Raw genomic sequence first — 17817 nt, 5'->3', positions numbered from 1 at the left:
TCCCCGGGGCCCCTGCCAGCCCAGCCCTGGCTCTCCGGCGGCAGCTCTGAGGGCCAGGGGTGCGTGGTGGAAGCGGCGCTGAGCCGGTGCGTCTCTCCCCAGATGGTGCACACTCTGGCCAGCAACGGTGCCAACTCCATCTGGGAGCACTCGCTGCTGGACCCGGCACAGGTGCAGAGCGGGCGCCGCAAGGCCAATCCTCAGGACAAAGTGCAGTAAGTGTCCCCCCCGGGGGGGCGGGGAGGGGCTGGCCCGGCGCGGTCTCACCCTGTCCCCTCTCTCCCCAGCCCCACCAAGTCCGAGTTCATCCGGGCCAAGTACCAGATGCTGGCCTTCGTGCACAAGCTGCCCTGCCGTGATGACGACGGCGTCACGGCCAAGGACCTCAGCAAGGTAGGGGCCCGAGCAGCAGGCGTGGCACCGGGGGGCCTGGGGGGGTAGTGCTGAGCACCGGGGCTGGATCCCAAAGGGGAATGCCCAGCTGTGGTGGGAAAATGTCCACCCCTCTAGCCCGCCGTGCTGGGCACTATTGGGGGCAGGGCGGTGCCCTCCAGTGGGCGCTGGGGTGGGACTGGCACTGGAGACTCATGCGTTGGGCACCAGTGGGCCCAGGTTCGAGTCATGCAGTGTTATGAGGGTGCCTGGGGCTGCCCCCTTGTGCATGTGGGTTTCCCTCACTGAGACCATCCGAGGGCAGCTGCTGCTGTGAACAGAGCCAAGCCCTGCTGGGCCCTGGGCTGGGGCAGCCCGTCAGCGGGCTGGGGGGTGCCAGGTTTTCTCCTCACCCCGGCTCGGCATGGAGCAACCAGCGGGCCTGGATCCCAAGTGCCATTCGCTGCCCGGCCCTGCCCCTCCAAGCGAAGCAGGTGCTGTTCCAGGCCCTGAGACCCTCCCCTACCCCAGCCCCTCCCAGGGCTCCTCTCTGGGGCCAGGCGGGGGTGGGTGCCATGCCCCGGGGCGGTCCAGCAGGTTCCCAGAAGGCCGGTGGGATGGGAGGGCAGCTGACGCTCCGCTGTGTCTCCTCTAGCAACTGCACTCGAGCGTGCGGACGGGGAACCTGGAGACCTGTCTGCGCCTGCTCTCACTGGGCGCCCAGCCCAGCTTCTTCCACCCGGTGAGGCCTGGCCGGGTGCCTCTGCCCTGCAGCGGGGAGGGGAAGGGGCGCGGGCTCTGGGCCGGGGTGGCTCAGGAGGGCAGCAGAGGTCTGGCCGGGGGGTTGTGGTGATGCCAGGTCTCCGTTCCTGTGCTGGCACTAAGGGATCTCAAACTCGAATCACCACGAGGGCCACGTGAGGACTAGTATGTCGGCCCGAGGGCTGCACCACTGACCCGCCCAGCCCCTGCCCTGCCTCTTCCCACTCCTTCCCCGTCCCCATTCCAACCCCTTCCCCAAAGTCCCCACCCCAACTCCGCCCCCTCCCTGCTCATATTCCAACTCCTTCCTCAAATCCCTGCCCCGGCCCCGCCTCTTCTTCACCTCCTCCCCTGAGCGCAGGGCTCCCCGCTCCTCCCCACTCCCTCCTGGGATGTGCTAAGTGCCGCCGAACAGCTGTTTGGCTGCAGGAAGCGCCTGGAGGTAAGCAGAGGAGTGGGGACATGGCATGCTGTGGGGAGGGGGAGCATGGGGTGGGGAGCTTGGCGGGCTGCAGGAAATAATCCTGTGGGCCGAGTGTTTGAGACCCCTCCACCAGGTGGCTAGGGCAGGCCTGGGCGCCAGGGGGGCAGAAGCTTGGCATGGTGCTGGGTTCCCGGTTCACTGTTGCAGCAGGGGGCACCTCGTCTCAGGCCCGACGCCAGCCCCAGGCCAGGCCAATCTCTAGTCCGGTGCTGCACTGCCCGCTAGTGCCCAGCGCTATGGCTGCTCCGGGAGGGACAGAGACCCGTGACCATGTGGGGCCTGGGGGAGGCTCCCTAGAAAGAGAGCGGCCAGTGAGGGGGCCCTGAGAGCCAGGCACCCTGTGGTTTCCATTTTCATTGGCAATGGGACAGCTCACTCCTGACCCGCAGCCCCCTGCTATTCCCAGCCCCGGTGCCCATCACTCCCAACCTGCAGCCCCCTGCTATTCCCAGCCCCGTTGCCCCTCACTCCTGACCCGCAGCCCCCTGCTAGCCCGGTCCTGGTGCCCTTCTTGTGGTTTGGTGCGATGTGCCAGTTGCCCTTGTCTGACTCTCCCTTGCCCTGCCCTAGGAGAAGGGCACCACCCCACTGCACGTTGCTGCCAAGGCTGGACAGATCCTGCAGGCTGAGCTGCTGGTGGTGTACGGTGCCGACCCTGGGGCACCCGATGTGAACGGCAGGACTCCCATCGACTACGCCCGGTGAGTGCCAGGGGCTGCCTGGCAGTGGGACCCCGGCTGGCTGCCCTGGAGAGATTTCGCACAGACCCTGTCCAGTGATTACAGCAGCCCAAGGGCAGTGCAGGGGCGTCCGCGTGGGTTGCTGGAGCCTGGAGCCTCTGCCGGCCACAGCCTTACACCAAGCGCAAAGCAGCTGAGCCAGTGCCCGCAGCGGGTGACCTGCGGACGCTTGGCTGCCCTGCTCCTGGTCTGACTTCTGCCCTCCCCCTGCAGGCAGGCAGCCCAGCACGAGCTCGCGGACCGGCTGGTGGAGTGTCAGTACGAGCTGACGGACCGGCTTGCTTTCTACCTGTGCGGCCGCAAGCCGGGTGAGTGCAGGGGCCGGGGGGAGACCTGGGCGGGCAGAGAGCTGGGGGGAGGGGGCCACGCCCCGGGGAGGGCAGGGAGCTGGCGGGGGGGGGTGAGCTGGAGGGGAGGGGCCACGCCCCAGGGAAGGATGTGAACAGGGGGAGGAAGGGGAGGGATGCGAGCCGGGGGGGGGTGTCGGGTGTCGCTGGGGCACAGTGAGCAGTGGGGTAGGCGGGTGCTGCGTGTGGGGCTGGCATGGGGCCCATGGGGGGCTCTTGCTGGAGCTGGGAGTGGGGGGCTCTGCCTCCGGGCCAGCAGCGCCCAGCTAACCGTCGGTCCCGTTGTTTTTCCAGACCACAAGAACGGGCACTACATCATCCCGCAGATGGCAGACAGGTGAGCGCCCGCCTGCCCCGCTGCTGGGAGACTCCCCCACATGTGAGGGTGGAAATTCCGCCACCCTGTGGGCACTGCCGGAATTGCACCTTGCTCCCACTGATCAACTCAGCCGCCGAGGGGCCTGAGCCGCACGGGGTGGGGAGGGGGCAGCAGCGTGGGTCTCCCCTCCTCCGCTAGCCCGCACCTTCGGTGCATGCTGGGTCGGGTCGACAGTCTGGGACCTGGCTTCCCTGCCCCTGAGTGCCCTGCCCTGGCACGGGGACACTCGGTCTCCACGGTGCCCCAGGCCTTGGCCCCACTGGGGTCCTGCCAAGGGGCATTGCCAACACCCCCATGCTGCCGGAACGACCCAGCCCCTGTGCACAGGAGACGCAGCAGCATCATGCCTCCCCCCCTCAGCGCCTAGGGTCTGGCAAGTGCTGGACTGTGGCAGGGACGGTCCAGCTCCCCATGGACTGGGGCCTGGAGCCTCCTCGCGGGGAGGCAGAGGGTCCAGGGCCTCCTGGCAGGGCTGCAGCTGGGGTAGGCGCTGGACTCGCCTGTAGGGAGCGCTGGAGGAGAAGGGGGCCCCTGCAGGCCCCCCGTACCCAGTGCCCCCTTTTCTGGTTCCCGTGGCCAGTGCCAAGCCTGCCACTCTGCTCCCCTGTGTGTGTCTCTTGAGTGGTCCCTGGCATGGGCGCTGCCCGTGGGGCAGACTGGTGGCTGTAAGCCCCTGTGTCTGCCTGTGAGAGCGCTGCCTGGGGGCTGTGGGGCAGGGCAGGCATGGCTGGTGTGGGCGTGGCTATGACAGTTGTGGGTGTGGCCTATGTGGGCGTGACCATGCCTGTTGTGGGCGTGGCTGTGGGCGTGGCATGCCACTCCTGCTCTGACTGCGTTTAATGCCCTCCTTTATCCTGTTCTCCCCTCCGCTGCCTTCTCCGGAGTGCAGGGCGCGCCCCAAGGGCACGGCGCAGAGGTATTGTCCCCTCCGCTCTTGTCTCTAGTGTCCGGGTGCGACGCGCCCCAGCCGCTGGGACCCGGCTGGGCGGCCCCTGCCGCTGGGTCTGGCCTTAACGTGCCCCCAGCTGGTTCAGTCTGTATAGTGGCAGGAAGGGATTGATAGAGGGGGAGAGCAGGGGGCATGGTGTGGGCTCCCCACCCACCCACAGCCCTGCCGGTCCCCCTCACTCCCGACCTGCAGCCCCCTGCTAGCCCAGCCCTGGGACCCCCCCACACCTACCCACAGCCCTGCTGGTCCCCCTCACTCCCAACCCACAGCCCCCTGCTAGCCCAGTCCAGGGACCCTCCCACCTACCCACAGCCCTGCCGGTGACCCTCTCTCCCGACCTGCAGCCCCCTGCTAGCCCAGTCCTGGGACCCCCCCACCCACCCACAGCACTGCCGGTGACCCTCTCTCCCAACCCACAGCCCCCTGCTAGCCCAGTCCTGGGACCCCCCCCACACCCACCCACAGCACTGCCGGTGACCCTCTCTCCCGACCTGCAGCCCCCTGCTAGCCCAGCCCTGGGACCCCCCCACACCCACCCACAGCACTGCCGGTGACCCTCTCTCCCGACCTGCAGCCCCCTGCTAGCCCAGTCCTGGGACCCCCCCACCCACCCACAGCACTGCCGGTGACCCTCTCTCCCAACCCACAGCCCCCTGCTAGCCCAGTCCAGGGACCCTCCCACCTACCCACAGCACTGCCGGTGACCCTCTCTCCCGACCTGCAGCCCCCTGCTAGCCCAGCCCTGGGACCCCCCCACACCTACCCACAGCCCTGCTGGTCCCCCTCACTCCCAACCCACAGCCCCCTGCTAGCCCAGTCCAGGGACCCTCCCACCTACCCACAGCCCTGACGGTGACCCTCTCTCCCAACCCACAGCCCCCTGCTAGCCCAGTCCTGGGACCCCCCCACCCACCCACAGCCCTGCTGGTGACCCTCTCTCCCGACCTGCAGCCCCCTGCTAGCCCAGTCCTGGGACCCCCCCACCCACCCACAGCCCTGCCGGTGACCCTCTCTCCCGACCTGCAGCCCCCTGCTAGCCCAGTCCTGGGACCCCCCCACCCACCCACAGCCCTGACGGTGACCCTCTCTCCCAACCCACAGCCCGCTGCTAGTCCAGTCCTGGGACCCCCCCCACCCACCCACAGCACTGCCGGTGACCCTCTCTCCCGACCTGCAGCCTCCTGCTAGCCCAGTCCTGGGACCCTCCCACACCTACCCACAGCCCTGCCGGTGACCCTCTCTCCTGACCTGCAGCCTCCTGCTAGCCCAGTCCTGGGACCCCCCCACACCCACCCACAGCCCTGCCGGTGACCCTCTCTCCCGACCTGCAGCCTCCTGCTAGCCCAGTCCTGGGACCCCCCCCACACCTACCCACAGCCCTGCCGGTGACCCTCTCTCCCGACCTGCAGCCCCCTGCTAGCCCAGTCCTGGGACCCCCCCACACCTACCCACAGCCCTGCCGGTGACCCTCTCTCCCGACCTGAAGCCCTCTGCTCTCCCAACCCTGGGATCCCCCACCCACGCACAGCCCGGCCGGTGCCCCTCACTTCCGACCCGCAGCCCCCTGCTATTCCTTTCCTGATCCACATCGCCCTGCCTGTGCCCCAGGACTAGCCATTCACCACGGTGCCTGGTCGGTATGTCGTGGCTAGGTGAGCTGAATGCCATCTATGGCCATGCGGCTCACCCCATTGCCTGAGGGTTTGTGGGGCGTCGGCTGGCAGGGGGCACGGCCCAGCAGTGACCCCTCTTGCTTTGTCTCCCCCGGCCCCGGCCATGTGCAGCCTGGACCTGTCTGAGCTGGCGAAAGTGGCGAAGAAGAAGTTACAGGCGGTAAGTGGGGCTGGGGGCTGGGCCCCGCTGTGGGGCTGGGGGGCAGGCCTGGCCTGGCCTGGCCTGCAGCACCACCTCTCGCAGACCAGCTGCCCTGGGACAGGGCTGATCCCAACCCCTGGGAACCCCCCACCCCCCATGGGGCCCTGCTGCCGAGGGGGCTGGAGCTTGCCAAGCCGAGGGGCTGCTCCGACTCCACCCCCCCCCATATTGCCCCCACCTCCCGTGACCCGCCCATCTCTGCTTCCAGCTCAGCAACCGCCTCTTCGAGGAGCTGGCCATGGACGTGTATGACGAGGTGGACCGCAGGGAGAACGACGCTGGTGCGTGTGTGGGGGGGTGGCGGGTGATGCCAGGGCGGGGGATGATGCCGGTGCATTGGGGGATGGGCGATGCCAGGGCGGGGGGTGAAGCCAGTGTGGGGGCAGAGGGTGAACGATGGTGGTGCATCAGGGAAGGCGGGCGATGCTGGGGTGGGAGCAAATGGGTGATGCCAGGGGAGGGGGGTGATGCCGGTGCATTGGGGGGGCAGGCGATGCCAGGCCGGGGGTGGGGCAATGCTGGGGAAGGGGGGTGGAATGATGCTGGCGCTGCATTTTGGGGGGATGGGGCTTTGGGGAGCCAGGGATGGGTTTGGCCCAGGCTCTGTTCCCAGCTAGGAGCCCCCCCATGCTGTAGCCTGGGCCCTGGGGTGCCATGTGTGGGGCTGCTCCTATGGGTGCTGAGGTGCCCACTCCCTATGGAAGCCAGTGTCAGGGAGTGCCCAGACTCCTCATCCCCCCCCCCACGCCCAGCCCAGCTTGGGTCTGGCTGTCAGCCCCAGCCCTGTCGTTCCTGTCCAAGGGCAGGGCCTTGCTGTCCCTGGCTGGCTGGTGCAGGGGGCGTGCGGCTCTGGGATCTCCCGGGGGCGGGCGTGTTACTGCGCGTGGTGCAGCCCTGGGCACTTGGGGAGAAAGCTGCCCCCCAGCGCTCTCGCGTGCTGGACTCGGTGCTTGGCAGGGCAGAGGGGAGCAGAGGTGTCCATCGGGATGGGTCTATCCCCAGGTGCCCCCATAGCGGAGCTGGGAACAGACCCAGGCTCGATTCACCAGAAGACACTCCCCCGGCCGCCTCCCTGGCACAGCATGGCCGGCTGGCAGATTCCTCGGCTCTGCCTGGCCGTTGGGCTCCCAAGGGGTCGGCGGCTCTGCCAGGCGCAGGCGGGGATCCCTCGGTGTCTGGGTAGCAGGATCCCAGTGCCCGGGGCTTCGCCCGGCTGAGTCTGGCCTGGAATGCTGCCAGCGCAGCCCCAAGACGTGCCCAGCCAGGCCTGGTGCTGCCCCCGGCTTCCAGGGTCACTCGGCTGGGGGCGCTTTGGGGGGCTACAGCTGTGATGTAGCTACAGATGCTGCTGCCCCGAGCTTGGGGGTCACAGTGCGGGGCCCCCGTCACAGAGCGGTCTGCCCAGGTGGTGCCAACGGGCCCCAGAGACCATCCGCCCCTCCCCGGCCTGGTGTGCACTGGAGGGGGCAGAGGTGCTGGGCTGGGCGCTAGTGACCGGAGAGGGCAAGGCTGGTACAAAATGCCTTCGTCAGGACCAAGTGTCCACAGGGATCCCTGCCCCGTGCAGCCCCCAGTGCCCGCCGGCTTGCGTGGGGGAGCCCAGCGCTGCTCCTGGCCGACAGCTCCGCTGTGTGAGCAGCCGGCGGTGGGGATCGGGAGCTGGCCGGGGTGCTGTGACAGGGTCGGGCGCTGGAGGGCCCGGAACTGGATAGGGCAGGCCATGGTGCCAGCACCCGGCGCAGGGTGCCACAAGCCAGCCAGGGTCGCTGCTGCGCAGCGGTGGGGCCGGCCCTTCCCGGGCGCGGGGGAGGCGGGCGCTGCTGGGGCCTGGCTGGGGATGTGGCTCAGACACAGAGCAGCTGGCTCCCTCCGCCCCGCAGCCGGGAGCTGGGCCCGCCCTCCTCATTCCTTGGCAGCCGCTGACGCCCGCCTGCCGGCTGGGCTGGACAGGGGGGCTCCTTGCTGGAGTTCCTTCAGCAGGCCGTGGGCTGCGCAGGGCCGCGGGGGCCGGGCAGCCGTTGGGCAGCACTCGAGGTGGGTCTGGGGGGGTCCCACGCGGGGAGTGGCTGGCTGCACCCCTGCTGATCCTTCCCCCGGGAGGCCCCAGCCGGCAGGGCCCTGGCCGGGGGCTGGGAGCAGCCGCTGGGGTGGGCGGGTGTCTGGTGGGGTGAGGAGGTGGGGGGAGGCTGGGAGCATTTCTGGGTTCGGGCTTGCGGCTGGCTGGTCTCTCCAGGGCGGAGCCCCTGCCCTTGCCCCGCATGGTCCCCGGGAGCCTGTCTCCCTCGGGGCTGGGGGGGGTTGCACAGGGTGCCCTGCAGGCGATTGCCCGGATGGAGGCTGCTGGCACCGCTCGGCGGAAGAGCCCTGGCTGCTGCTCTATGCTCAGGGCCGACTGCCATGGGGCAGGGCTGTCGGCTGGGCCGCGCTCCCCCCCACCCCCAGCTTCCCAACAGCACAGCTGTGCCCACAGGCACCCGGGGCGGACGGGCGCTGGGCTCTGAGCAGAGCTGTGCCGCGGGGTGTCCGGGAGAGGGGTGCAGTGAGCCCCCAGCCTGGCTGGGCTGCCATGGGGCCGTGCTTGGAGCAGCCGGCCAGAGCTCACGCTCGGGGTTTGGCATTGTCCCGATGGTGCTGCCACATCGCTGCATGGCTCGTGCCAGACTGGAGCCGTGCCCAGGCTACCGGGAGTGCCCACTCATCCCTCTGCTCCGCGAGCGGCTGCGGGGCATGCGCTGCCCTCTCTGGGCCGTGGCTGGGGGCTGAGCCAGCAGCCTGTACTCTGGGGCTCCTTCCCGGCCGTGCGGCGAGTCCCAGCCCAGCTCTCAGTGGCTTCTTTGGAGGGGTCCAGCCCCCTGCAGGCAGAGAGGGGGGAGCCCATCTCTGGGCAAGTTGGCCCAGGCTCCAGATGCCCCTGGCACTGGGGCCTTGCATTTGCCTGACTCAGCAGTGGGGCTTCCCCTTCCCTGTGCTGGGGGCTCCTGCCGTTCTGGGGATGCCCCCAGCTGCATGGGTGCTCCTAGTTGGCAGGAGGGGGTGGGGGGTGCCTGAGCCCACCCCAGGGGGTGCGCGACAGCAGCCTGGATGGGCCAGCTCTGGGGCTGGCTGCGGGGCTCTCTGGAGGGACTGGGAGTGCCGGGAGAGATAGCGAGGTCACCAGGACTCCTGGGTTCAAACCCTGCTCTATCCCTGGCTCGCTGCCTGGGCTGGTCCGGGCCTTTTCTGGGTCTGTTTCCCCCCAGTGCTGCGGTCCAGTGTGTCAAGCTCCCGTGGGGCTGGGCCTGCGTCCCGGGTGAGTGTGGGTGGGGGCAGGGGCATCGAGGTGCCCGGTAACCGCTGCCCGTCTGCTCCCTGCAGTCTGGCTCACGACGCAGAATCACAGCACGCTGGTGACAGAGCGCAGCGCTGTGCCCTTCCTGCCCGTCAACCCCGAGTACTCCGCCACACGCAACCAGGTATGCCGCTCCCCGCTCTGGCTGGCGCTCCCTGCCCCTGACCGGGATAAGGGTCACACCAACCCCAACTCCTAGGGCCTGGCACCTCCCCCGTGCCCCTGGGTCTGGGGGCCCAGGCCTTGGGCCAAGGGGCTCAGAGGGTCCCCTTTGCATGATCCCAGCTCTGCAGTGCCCCCCTCTGCCTGCCCTGGGCTCCCCCTTTCACAGCTCTGCAGTGCCCCTCACTCCCGACCCACAGCCCCTTCAGGCAGTGCGGGTGTGCTCGCTGTCTTGCCCCCGGATCAGCCTGACCAGCCCTGCTTGAGGCTGCCCTGGGTGCTCGGTGCAGGGCATCTGGCCAGGGCAACAGAGCGGCAGGCCCCAGAGGTGCTGCAGCCCGTCTCACCCACTCTTCCTCCGCCAGGGGCGGCAGAAGCTTGCCCGGTTCAATGCCAGGGAGTTTGCCACCCTCATCATCGACATCCTCAGCGAGGCCAAGCGACGGCAGCAGGGCAAGAGCCTGGTGAGCCCCACAGGTGAGTGGGGGAGGGGGAGGCCAGGGAGGATGGTGGCGTCCCAGCTGCCCGGGGGGGAGAGGCGGACTGGGCAGAGGCTTTCTCCTTGCCATGGCAACCCGGCTGGGGGGCAGCATGACTGTGGTGCCCCAGCACTGGGCTGGCATTGGCTGGCTGTGGCTCCCTGCCCCAGTGCATTGTGGGTGCTGAGACACCGAGACCCTCGTCTTCCCACAGACGCCGTCGACTACCCGGTGCGGAGCCAGAGTGACCCAGACGACCAGCACGACTACGACAGTGTTGCCTCTGACGAGGACACGGACCAGGAGCCGCTGCGCAGCGCTGCCCGCAACAACCGTGCCCGGGTGAGCCCCCACGCTGCCCCCCTGGGCACCCCTACCATCCGCCCCGCAGCCCCCTGCGAGCCCAGCCCTGGGCTCCCTGTGACGGGTTGGGTCGCAGAGACCCCCTTGGTACTGTCACCTGATGTGTTGAGACTACCCCGAGCCCATTTTCCCTGGCACCTTGGGACTGCAGTACCCTGTCTTGTTGAGCCAGACACGCCAGCCTGCTGCAAACACAGCCCAGGTCTGAACCACGTCCCCCAAAAGCTGCACGTTACCTGAAAACCGCTTAAGAAGTGATCCTGTCTCCAGCACCCAGACACCCAGTTCCCAATGGGGTCCAAACCCCAAATAAATCAGTTTTACTCTGTATAAAGCTTATCCAGGGTAAACTCATAAATTGTTCGCCCTCTAGAACACTGAGAGAGAGATCTGCACAGCTGTTTGCTCACCCAGGTATTAATTACTTGCTCTGGGTTAATTAGTAAGTAAAAAGTGATTTTATTAAGTATAAAAAATAGGATTTAAGTGGTTCCAAGTAATAACAGACAGAACAAAGTAAATTACCAAGCAAAATAAAACAAAACCACACAAGTCTAAGCCTAATACAGTAGGAAACTGAATACAGATGAAATCTCACCCTCAGAGATGTTCCAATAATCTTCTTTCACAGACTAGACTCCTTTCTAGTCTGGGTCCAATCCTTCCCCCTGGTACAGTCCTTGTTTCATCTCAGGTGGTAGCTAGGGGATTTCTCATGACTGCAGCCCCCTTTGTTCTGTTCCACCCCTAAAATAGCTTTGGCACAAGGCGGGAATCTTTTGACTCTCTGGGTCCCCACCCCTCCTCCTAAATGGAAAATCACCAGGTTTAAGATGGATTTCAGTACCAGGTGACATGGTCGCATGTCCTGTGCAACCCCCCAAGCCTTCATTCTTCCCAGCCTGGCTTACAGGAAGGCCTGCAAGCAAACAGAGCCATCCATAGTCAATTGTCCTGGTTGATGGGAGCCCTCAAGATTGCAAACCACCATGAATGGCCCACACTTTGCATAATTACAATAGGACCTCAGAGTTAAATTTCATATTTCTAGTTTCAGATACAAGAATGATACATTCATACAAATATGATAACCACACTCAGTAGATTATAAGCTTTGTAATGATTCCTTACAAGACACCTTTTTGCATGAAGCATATTCCAGTTACATCATATTAACACTCATTAGCATATTTTCATAGAATCATATGGAGTGCAATGTCCCACTCCCCCGCAGCCCCCTGCTACCCCAGCCCTGGGGTCCCCACCCACTCCGACCCCCCCGAGCAGCCCCAGCTAGTGTATCAACACCGTGAATCAGTCTCCCCAGGGGCTCCTTCCCGCTGCTCGGGAAAGGAAGCTGGGTCATCTCTAGGTGTCCTGGTGGGTCCGAGCTGGGGCAGCTGCTGGAGTCGGGTCAGGCTGGGCCCAGGTTCCTGGCCTCTTCTCTTCCTGGCTCCTGCCTGGACCTGGGCCACTGGGTGGTGAGCTCTGGAGGGGGCTGTGGGCGGGCACGGGATGCCTGGAGCCAGGGATGGCACTGGGGACCCTGCTCCCTGCTGCCCTCAGGATACCCGTGGGGCGGGCAAAGCCACTGCAGCTCGGGTCCTGGGGGGAGGAGCTGGTGGGTGCCTGCTGTGCCATGGCCCTGCTCCTGGACAGGCCCCATTTGGCAGGTGGCCTGCGGTGCCAGTGTGGTGCACAAGGCGAGGGCCAGGACTGGGCACCATGGCTGAGGGGCAGAGTGGCTGGGGCCAGGCCGGGGCGGGCCGGGGGCGGTGGCTGGCGCGGGCCCCCTGCTCAGCCGCTGTCCCCGCAGAGCATGGACTCCTCGGACCTGTCGGACGGGCCCCTCACGCTGCAGGAGTACCTGGAGGTGAAGAAGGCGCTGGCAGCCTCTGAGGCCAAGGTGCAGCAGCTGATGAAGGTGAACAGCAGCCTGAGCGACGAGCTGAGCCGGCTGCAGCGTGAGGTTAGTGCCGGGCACCGTCCCGCCGGCTTCCCGCCCGTCTGCGGAGTGAATTTTGGTGTGTGGCGGGGGTGGGGCCGAGGGGTTCGGAGTGGGTGCGGGGGTGAGGGCTCCGGGTTTGGGGGGCAGGAGGGGGCTCCGGCGAGGAGAGAGGGCTCCCCCCGGCGCGCTCTCCGTGCTGCAGCGCCTGGGCTGGGCTGTGCCTGTCACACTTGGGGCCAGGCCGGGTCACCCCGGCCTCGGCAGGTCTGGGCCACGGCAGAGTTGGGGCTGGGGGGAGGGGTGCCCCAGCCACGGCAGGTGGGGGGCTGGGCTAGGTGGGGGCCACGCAGCTTACCGGGGACTTAGGTGCCAAGGTGGCCCCGGCCTGACACCCCCAGTTGGGGTCAATCCCGCTAAGGGAGCGTGTCTGTGGGGCCAGTGCTGGGGCAGGAGGGGGGATGTCCTGGGGGGGAAGGGGGATTTCTGTGAGCCAGGGAGAGTGGGTGTGTCTGGGCCCAGTGCTGGGGGTGCGTGTCTTTGGGCTGGGAAGGAGGGGGTGTCTGTTGATCTGGTGCTGGCAGGGGAGGAGAGTGCAAGTCTGTGGGCCCAGGGCCATGAGAGGGCGTCTGTGGGGCTGGGAGTGAGGCAGGAGGGGCATGTCTGTGGGCCTGGTGCAGGGGCCAGGGGTGTGTGGGGGAGGGGCAGGGGGCATGTCTGTGGGCCCGGGGCAGGGGGAGGGGGTGTATCTATGGTGCAGGGGCCATGAGAGGGGGCATGTCTGTGGGCCCGGTGCCAGGGGCAGGAAGGGGCATGACTGCGGTGCCGGGGGGTGTCTGTGGGGTCCTGGGGCGGGGGGCCTTTGTCTGGGCATGGTCCCGGCGTCTCCACCATGCGCTCCTCCATCCCTCCAGATCCACAAGCTGCAGGCGGAGAACTCGCAGATGCGGCAGCAGCCGGGCCCCGGGCATGCAGTGCCGGCCCCCAGTGAGCGCTCGGAGCATGGGCATGGCATGGCCACGGCAGCAGCTCACCGGCGCGACCGACAGGCCTTCTCCATGTACGAGCCGGGCTCTGTTCTCAAGCCCTTCGGACAGCCCGTGGACGAGCTGGTCGGCCGCCTGCAGCCCTTCCACTCCAGCGTGAGTCCTGGGGGTCAGGGCCACGCCTGTCCCAGGGTGTCCCCTTGCTGCAGCACCCCCGGGCACCCCTTTCCTCACCTGGGTGGCATTGCAGCTCTGCGCACTGCTGCCTGGGGCCCGGAGCCCCCCGCCCTGCTCCGTGGCTCAGGCTCCCGCTCCAGGTCTCTTCCACCGGGTGCCTGGGGGGAGCCAGCCAGCATGCAGGGCCAAACAGGGGTTCCCCTGGGTCCCCAGCTGCGAGATCAGGGCCCTCTTGACAGCAGCATGGCCCAGAAGGACCAGCCCCCGGACTCCTGGGTCCTCATCCCAGCTCTGTGTGAACGGGGCCTGTGCCGTGCTGGGCCGCACAGCGAGTGCTGATGCTGCTTGTCAGTGGCCACAAGGCAGCTGGACTCCCCACGGCGGCATCTGAGGGGGACAGGCTGGGCACGTGGGGGCTGAACCTCGGTGCTCTGCCTGCCTGCCAGACGGGGTGCTGGGCATGGCGCTGACTGCGGGGACTCTGCGCCCGTGGGACCGACTCACCACTCTGGGGCACGGGGGCTGGTGCAGCCCCGCTGGTGGTGGGGCAGGGCACTGTTGTGAGGCAGCGCCCAGCAGCCTGGGCTTTGGGGGGCGTCGCTGGGCGCCAGCCTGGGGGTAACGTTTGCTGTGTCACCAGGAGGTGGAGGATGAAGCTGTGTACTCCACGCACATCCCGGCCAGCGTGTACCGGGTAAGGGGGCGGGGGGGCTGGAGGGACCCTGGGACTGGCTTCCTGTGGGGGTCGTGCTCCCCCTGCTATTCGTGCAATACACGGCCCCCTGTGCCTGTGTCAGGAGAAGCGAGCGCCCCCCCCCCCGGCCCCGGCACTGGCCCTGTGGCGCTGGAGAAGCGTGCATTGCAGTCTGCATGCCCTGCCGGCGCGTGTCTCCCCCCAGGGAAGCCCCTGTTTAGCTTCGAGCCCTGCTGCCCGGCCTGGGGGTGCCCTCTTGCCACGGTGTGCGTGGGCAGCCCAGTCACGCACTGGGTGGGGGTTAGCTTGGGACCCCCTAGTGGGGCGGGGCCCGAGGGGCTGCTGCCAGCTGGAGCCTTGGTGCAGCCGGTTGGGACGGACGCTGTGGAGCGGGGGGAACTCGTCATCGACTGGGAGTCAGCCGTGCCTCGTGTGCGCCAATGGGTGTCTGTCCGTGGGAGCGGCTGGAATTGTGATTCTGGGGGGCTGGCACCTTTCGTACCCACTCGCCCCAACTCGCCCTGTCCTCTTGCAGATCCGGAAGGGGGTGTCTGCCTCCTCGGTGCCCTTCCCCCCCTCCTCCCCGCTGCTCTCCGGCACGCAGGACGGCGCCCGCCACATGGTGATGTATTCCCTCTGAACCGGGGGGGAGGGACCGGCCCTGGGGCAGACTGGAGTGGGGGTTAAGCCCTCAATGCTGGGTGGGCGCATTGTCCCTGTGCCCAACACTGGGGCAGATCCCAGCCCTATGCGCGGGGCAGGGGAGGGCTCTGTACAGGGAGCCCCATGACGAGGCTTCCATTGCGGGGTTCCCCAGCCTCGTGGGGGAGGGTCCAGGAGCCTACCAATGGGGGGAAGGGGTGTCATGGACCCCGTGGGGAGCCGAGGGTGGAGCCTGCACCTGACGCTGCCCCTTCTCCCCTCTAGACCAGCAAGCTAGACCGGCACGGCAGTGGGACTGACAGCGACTATGACAACACGCAGGCTGGCGAGGCGCTGCTCAGGTCAGGGGCATGGCTGGGCGGGGGGCCAGGGAGCTGCTGCTCAGGGGAGGGGCGTGGCTTAGTGGGGAGGGGCGGGGCCAGGGACCTGCTGCTCAGGTCAGGGGTGGAGCCAGGGAGCTGCTGCTCAGGGCAGGGGCGGGGCCTGGTGGGAGGGGCGGGGCCAGGGAGCTGCTGCTCTGGGCAGGGGCGGGGCCTGGTGGGGAGGGGTGGGGCCAGGGAGCTGCTGCTCTGGGCAGGGGCGGGGCCTGGTGGGGAGGGGCGGGGCCAGGGAGCTGCTGCTCTGGGCAGGGGCGGAGCCTGGTGGGGAGGGGCGGGGCCGTGGTGCACTTGGCTGCTCTCCAGGCCCAGTGCCCATGCTGGCGGGCAGAGCGCTGGGAATCCCAGCCAGTGTTGGTGCCCAGCCCCCGACGCAAGGGCCCTGGAGCAGCCTGGGGCAGGTCTCCTGGCGAGTGAACGCCTCCCATGGCCCTGGTTCGTGGCCTGCTGCCCCTGACCCAGCTCCGTCCCTGCAGCATGGACGGGAAGCGGTTCCTGGACCTGGGGAAGGACGACGAGTTCCACCACGAGCTGGAGGCCCTGGACGGGGAGCTGGACCCCGGGCTGCCCAGCACCGAGGACGTGATCCTGAAGACCGAGCAGGTCACCAAGAACATCCAGGAGCTGCTGCGGGCTGCCCAGGAGTTCAAGCATGACAGGTAGGGCCAGGCAGGGGCTGAACTGGGGCTGGGGGTGTTCAGAGCCATAGGCACTAGAGAGCTGGGCCCCCCTTTCCTGCCCAGGTTCCCAAGTTCCTCATGGTGGGGGAGAGACTGGGGACTGGATCCTGCCAGCCCATGACCCCCTGCAGTTCTGGTTGGTCTAAGGGCTCTGCCTCAGTTTCTCTCAGGCTGCCCATCCCCCAGAAGTGGCTGCATTGCTGTGGGGAGGTGCTGTGCCCGGGGGTTGGGGTAGGCTGCTCCAGCTCCCAGCTGCTGCTAGGGGCATTTCCTCCACTTGGTGTTGGCTGGGGGTTGGGTGCGGGAGCTGGAGCCACCTGGCGCCCCACTGGGGGTGGGGCTCGTGCAGTGCCATGGCTGGGCCAGGCCTAACGGCTCTGCCTTCTCCCCAGCTTCGTACCCTGCTCCGAGAAGATCCACTCCGCCGTCACCGAGATGGCCTCGCTCTTCCCCAAGGTAAGAGGGGCCTGATTCCCCGGCCACGCCTGTTCTGTGCCCAGGTGTGGCCGTGTGGCTGGGGTTGCGCCCCATCCCATCCCCCGGCGCCCCTGCCTGGCAGTGGAGCCCAAAGGCCTGTCTCTGCCTTGCTGCAGAAGCCAGCCCTGGAGACGGTGCGCGGCTCCCTGCGGCTGCTCAATGCCAGCGCCTACCGGCTGCAGAGCGAGTGCCGCAAGACCATCCCGCCGGAGCCTGGCGCGCCCGTGGACTACCAGCTCCTGACGCAGCAGGTCATCCAGTGCGCCTACGACATCGCCAAGGCCGCCAAGCAGCTGGTCACCATCACCACCCGCGAGAAGAAGCTGTGAGGTCTGGCCCCCCCGGCGGGTGGCTCCCCTGGCTAGGACGTGGGGCCGGGGACCAGCCAGCGCAAGTGTCCTTAGTCTGCCCACGGGACCTGAGCACGTGCCATTCCTGGCCCCCCGTGCTGCCAGCGTGGGGCAGAGCGCGGCTCCGGCTGTGCCCCTCCCCCCACGCTGCCAGTGTCCCCGCGTGGGGCAGAGCGCGGCTCCGGCTGTGCCCCCTCCCCCCACGCTGCCAGTGTCCCCGCGTGGGGCAGAGCGTGGCTCCGGCTATGCCCCTGCCCCCCACGCTGCCAGTGTCCCCGCGTGGGGCAGAGCGTGGCTCCGGCTATGCCCCTGCCCCCCACGCTGCCAGTGTCCCCGCGTGGGGCAGAGCGCGGCTCCGGCTATGCCCCTGCCCCAGCCCCGCCCCCACGCAGCAGCGCCGCCCTGTGGCCACTCCCAGACGGTCAGTGGTTCTGTCCCCAGCCGCGGCGCGTGGCTGCGTGGGCCCCTGTACATAGCCCCTCGTTCCGTTCTCCCGGCCCAACCCGCCACCAGCCAAGGAACCACTACCTGGGCAGCGGGGTGCTGCCCGGGAGCCTCTCCCCGACCTCCCCTGTACAGTGTGTGTAGCTGTTTGTGCTGGGCAGAGGAGCCGCACCCCTAGCGCCCTCAGCCCCGTTCCGTGGAGGGCGCTGCCTGCAGCATTACACTGGAACCGGAGCCTGCCATGGCTGGCGCCCGGCATGTTCTCCTGCGCGTGTGAGCCTCAGACCCCCAGCCTGCTAGCCACCACCTCTCCCCCTGCACGGCTGCTCCGGGGCAGGCCCCTCGCCTCATGCCCCCTGGGCCCTCCCCCACTGCCCCAGGATTTCTCTCTACGGCCAAAGTCCCAGTGCCATGGGAGCGGGCACCCGAGGCGGGCATGGGTGCCTCCTATCCCCTACAGGAGCTGGGTGCCTGGGGAAGGGGCGGAGGAGAGTCCGGGCTGGCTGGAGCCTGTACGGCCAGGTGTGTACTGTACATTTGGATCCAATAAAGATGTGACTGTGGCCCTGGCTCCCCCCTGTCTGCCGGCTCCCCCCGGGGCAAGCGGAGCCCCGGCAGCCGCTCTCCAGAACTGCTGCTCGTGCAGCCCCTCCGCCCCACAGGAGCAGCCAGAGCCAACAACTCCCTTAAAACACTTTATTCAGCAGAAAGTGTGCGCTGCGGGTGCGGGCCCCTGCCCCTCTCCGGGGAGCTGGGCCGGGGGCCAGATGGGGCGGTCAGAGCT

General features: G+C 67.8%; 1 protein-coding gene across 2 annotated transcripts in view; it reads left to right on the top strand.

Moving 5' to 3' along the window:
• GIT1 (GIT ArfGAP 1) overlaps window positions 1-17596 on the top strand; it is a 28879-nt gene extending 11283 nt beyond the window's left edge. The window contains exons 3-21 of one of the 2 annotated variants that reach the window (XM_077836422.1): window positions 103-215; window positions 288-393; window positions 1028-1114; window positions 2189-2319; window positions 2572-2666; window positions 3000-3042; window positions 5818-5866; window positions 6117-6189; window positions 9263-9360; window positions 9764-9875; window positions 10092-10219; window positions 12057-12209; window positions 13100-13327; window positions 13989-14042; window positions 14578-14664; window positions 14970-15046; window positions 15559-15741; window positions 16155-16218; window positions 16356-17596. In XM_077836422.1, the coding sequence (XP_077692548.1) occupies window positions 103-215; window positions 288-393; window positions 1028-1114; window positions 2189-2319; window positions 2572-2666; window positions 3000-3042; window positions 5818-5866; window positions 6117-6189; window positions 9263-9360; window positions 9764-9875; window positions 10092-10219; window positions 12057-12209; window positions 13100-13327; window positions 13989-14042; window positions 14578-14664; window positions 14970-15046; window positions 15559-15741; window positions 16155-16218; window positions 16356-16568 (2094 nt within the window). In that variant the 3' untranslated portion in view covers window positions 16569-17596. The remainder of the gene's footprint in view (window positions 1-102; window positions 216-287; window positions 394-1027; window positions 1115-2188; window positions 2320-2571; window positions 2667-2999; window positions 3043-5817; window positions 5867-6116; window positions 6190-9262; window positions 9361-9763; window positions 9876-10091; window positions 10220-12056; window positions 12210-13099; window positions 13328-13988; window positions 14043-14577; window positions 14665-14969; window positions 15047-15558; window positions 15742-16154; window positions 16219-16355) is intronic. The other variant, XM_077836423.1, reaches the window with a different exon arrangement.
• The last annotated feature ends 221 nt before the right edge of the window (window positions 17597-17817 follow it).

Source organism: Eretmochelys imbricata, chromosome 17, assembly GCF_965152235.1.
Source record: "Eretmochelys imbricata isolate rEreImb1 chromosome 17, rEreImb1.hap1, whole genome shotgun sequence".
NCBI classification, from domain to species: domain Eukaryota; kingdom Metazoa; phylum Chordata; order Testudines; family Cheloniidae; genus Eretmochelys; species Eretmochelys imbricata.
Note: the sequence above shows the minus strand (reverse complement) of the source record. Positions and strands in the feature narration are given on the sequence as shown.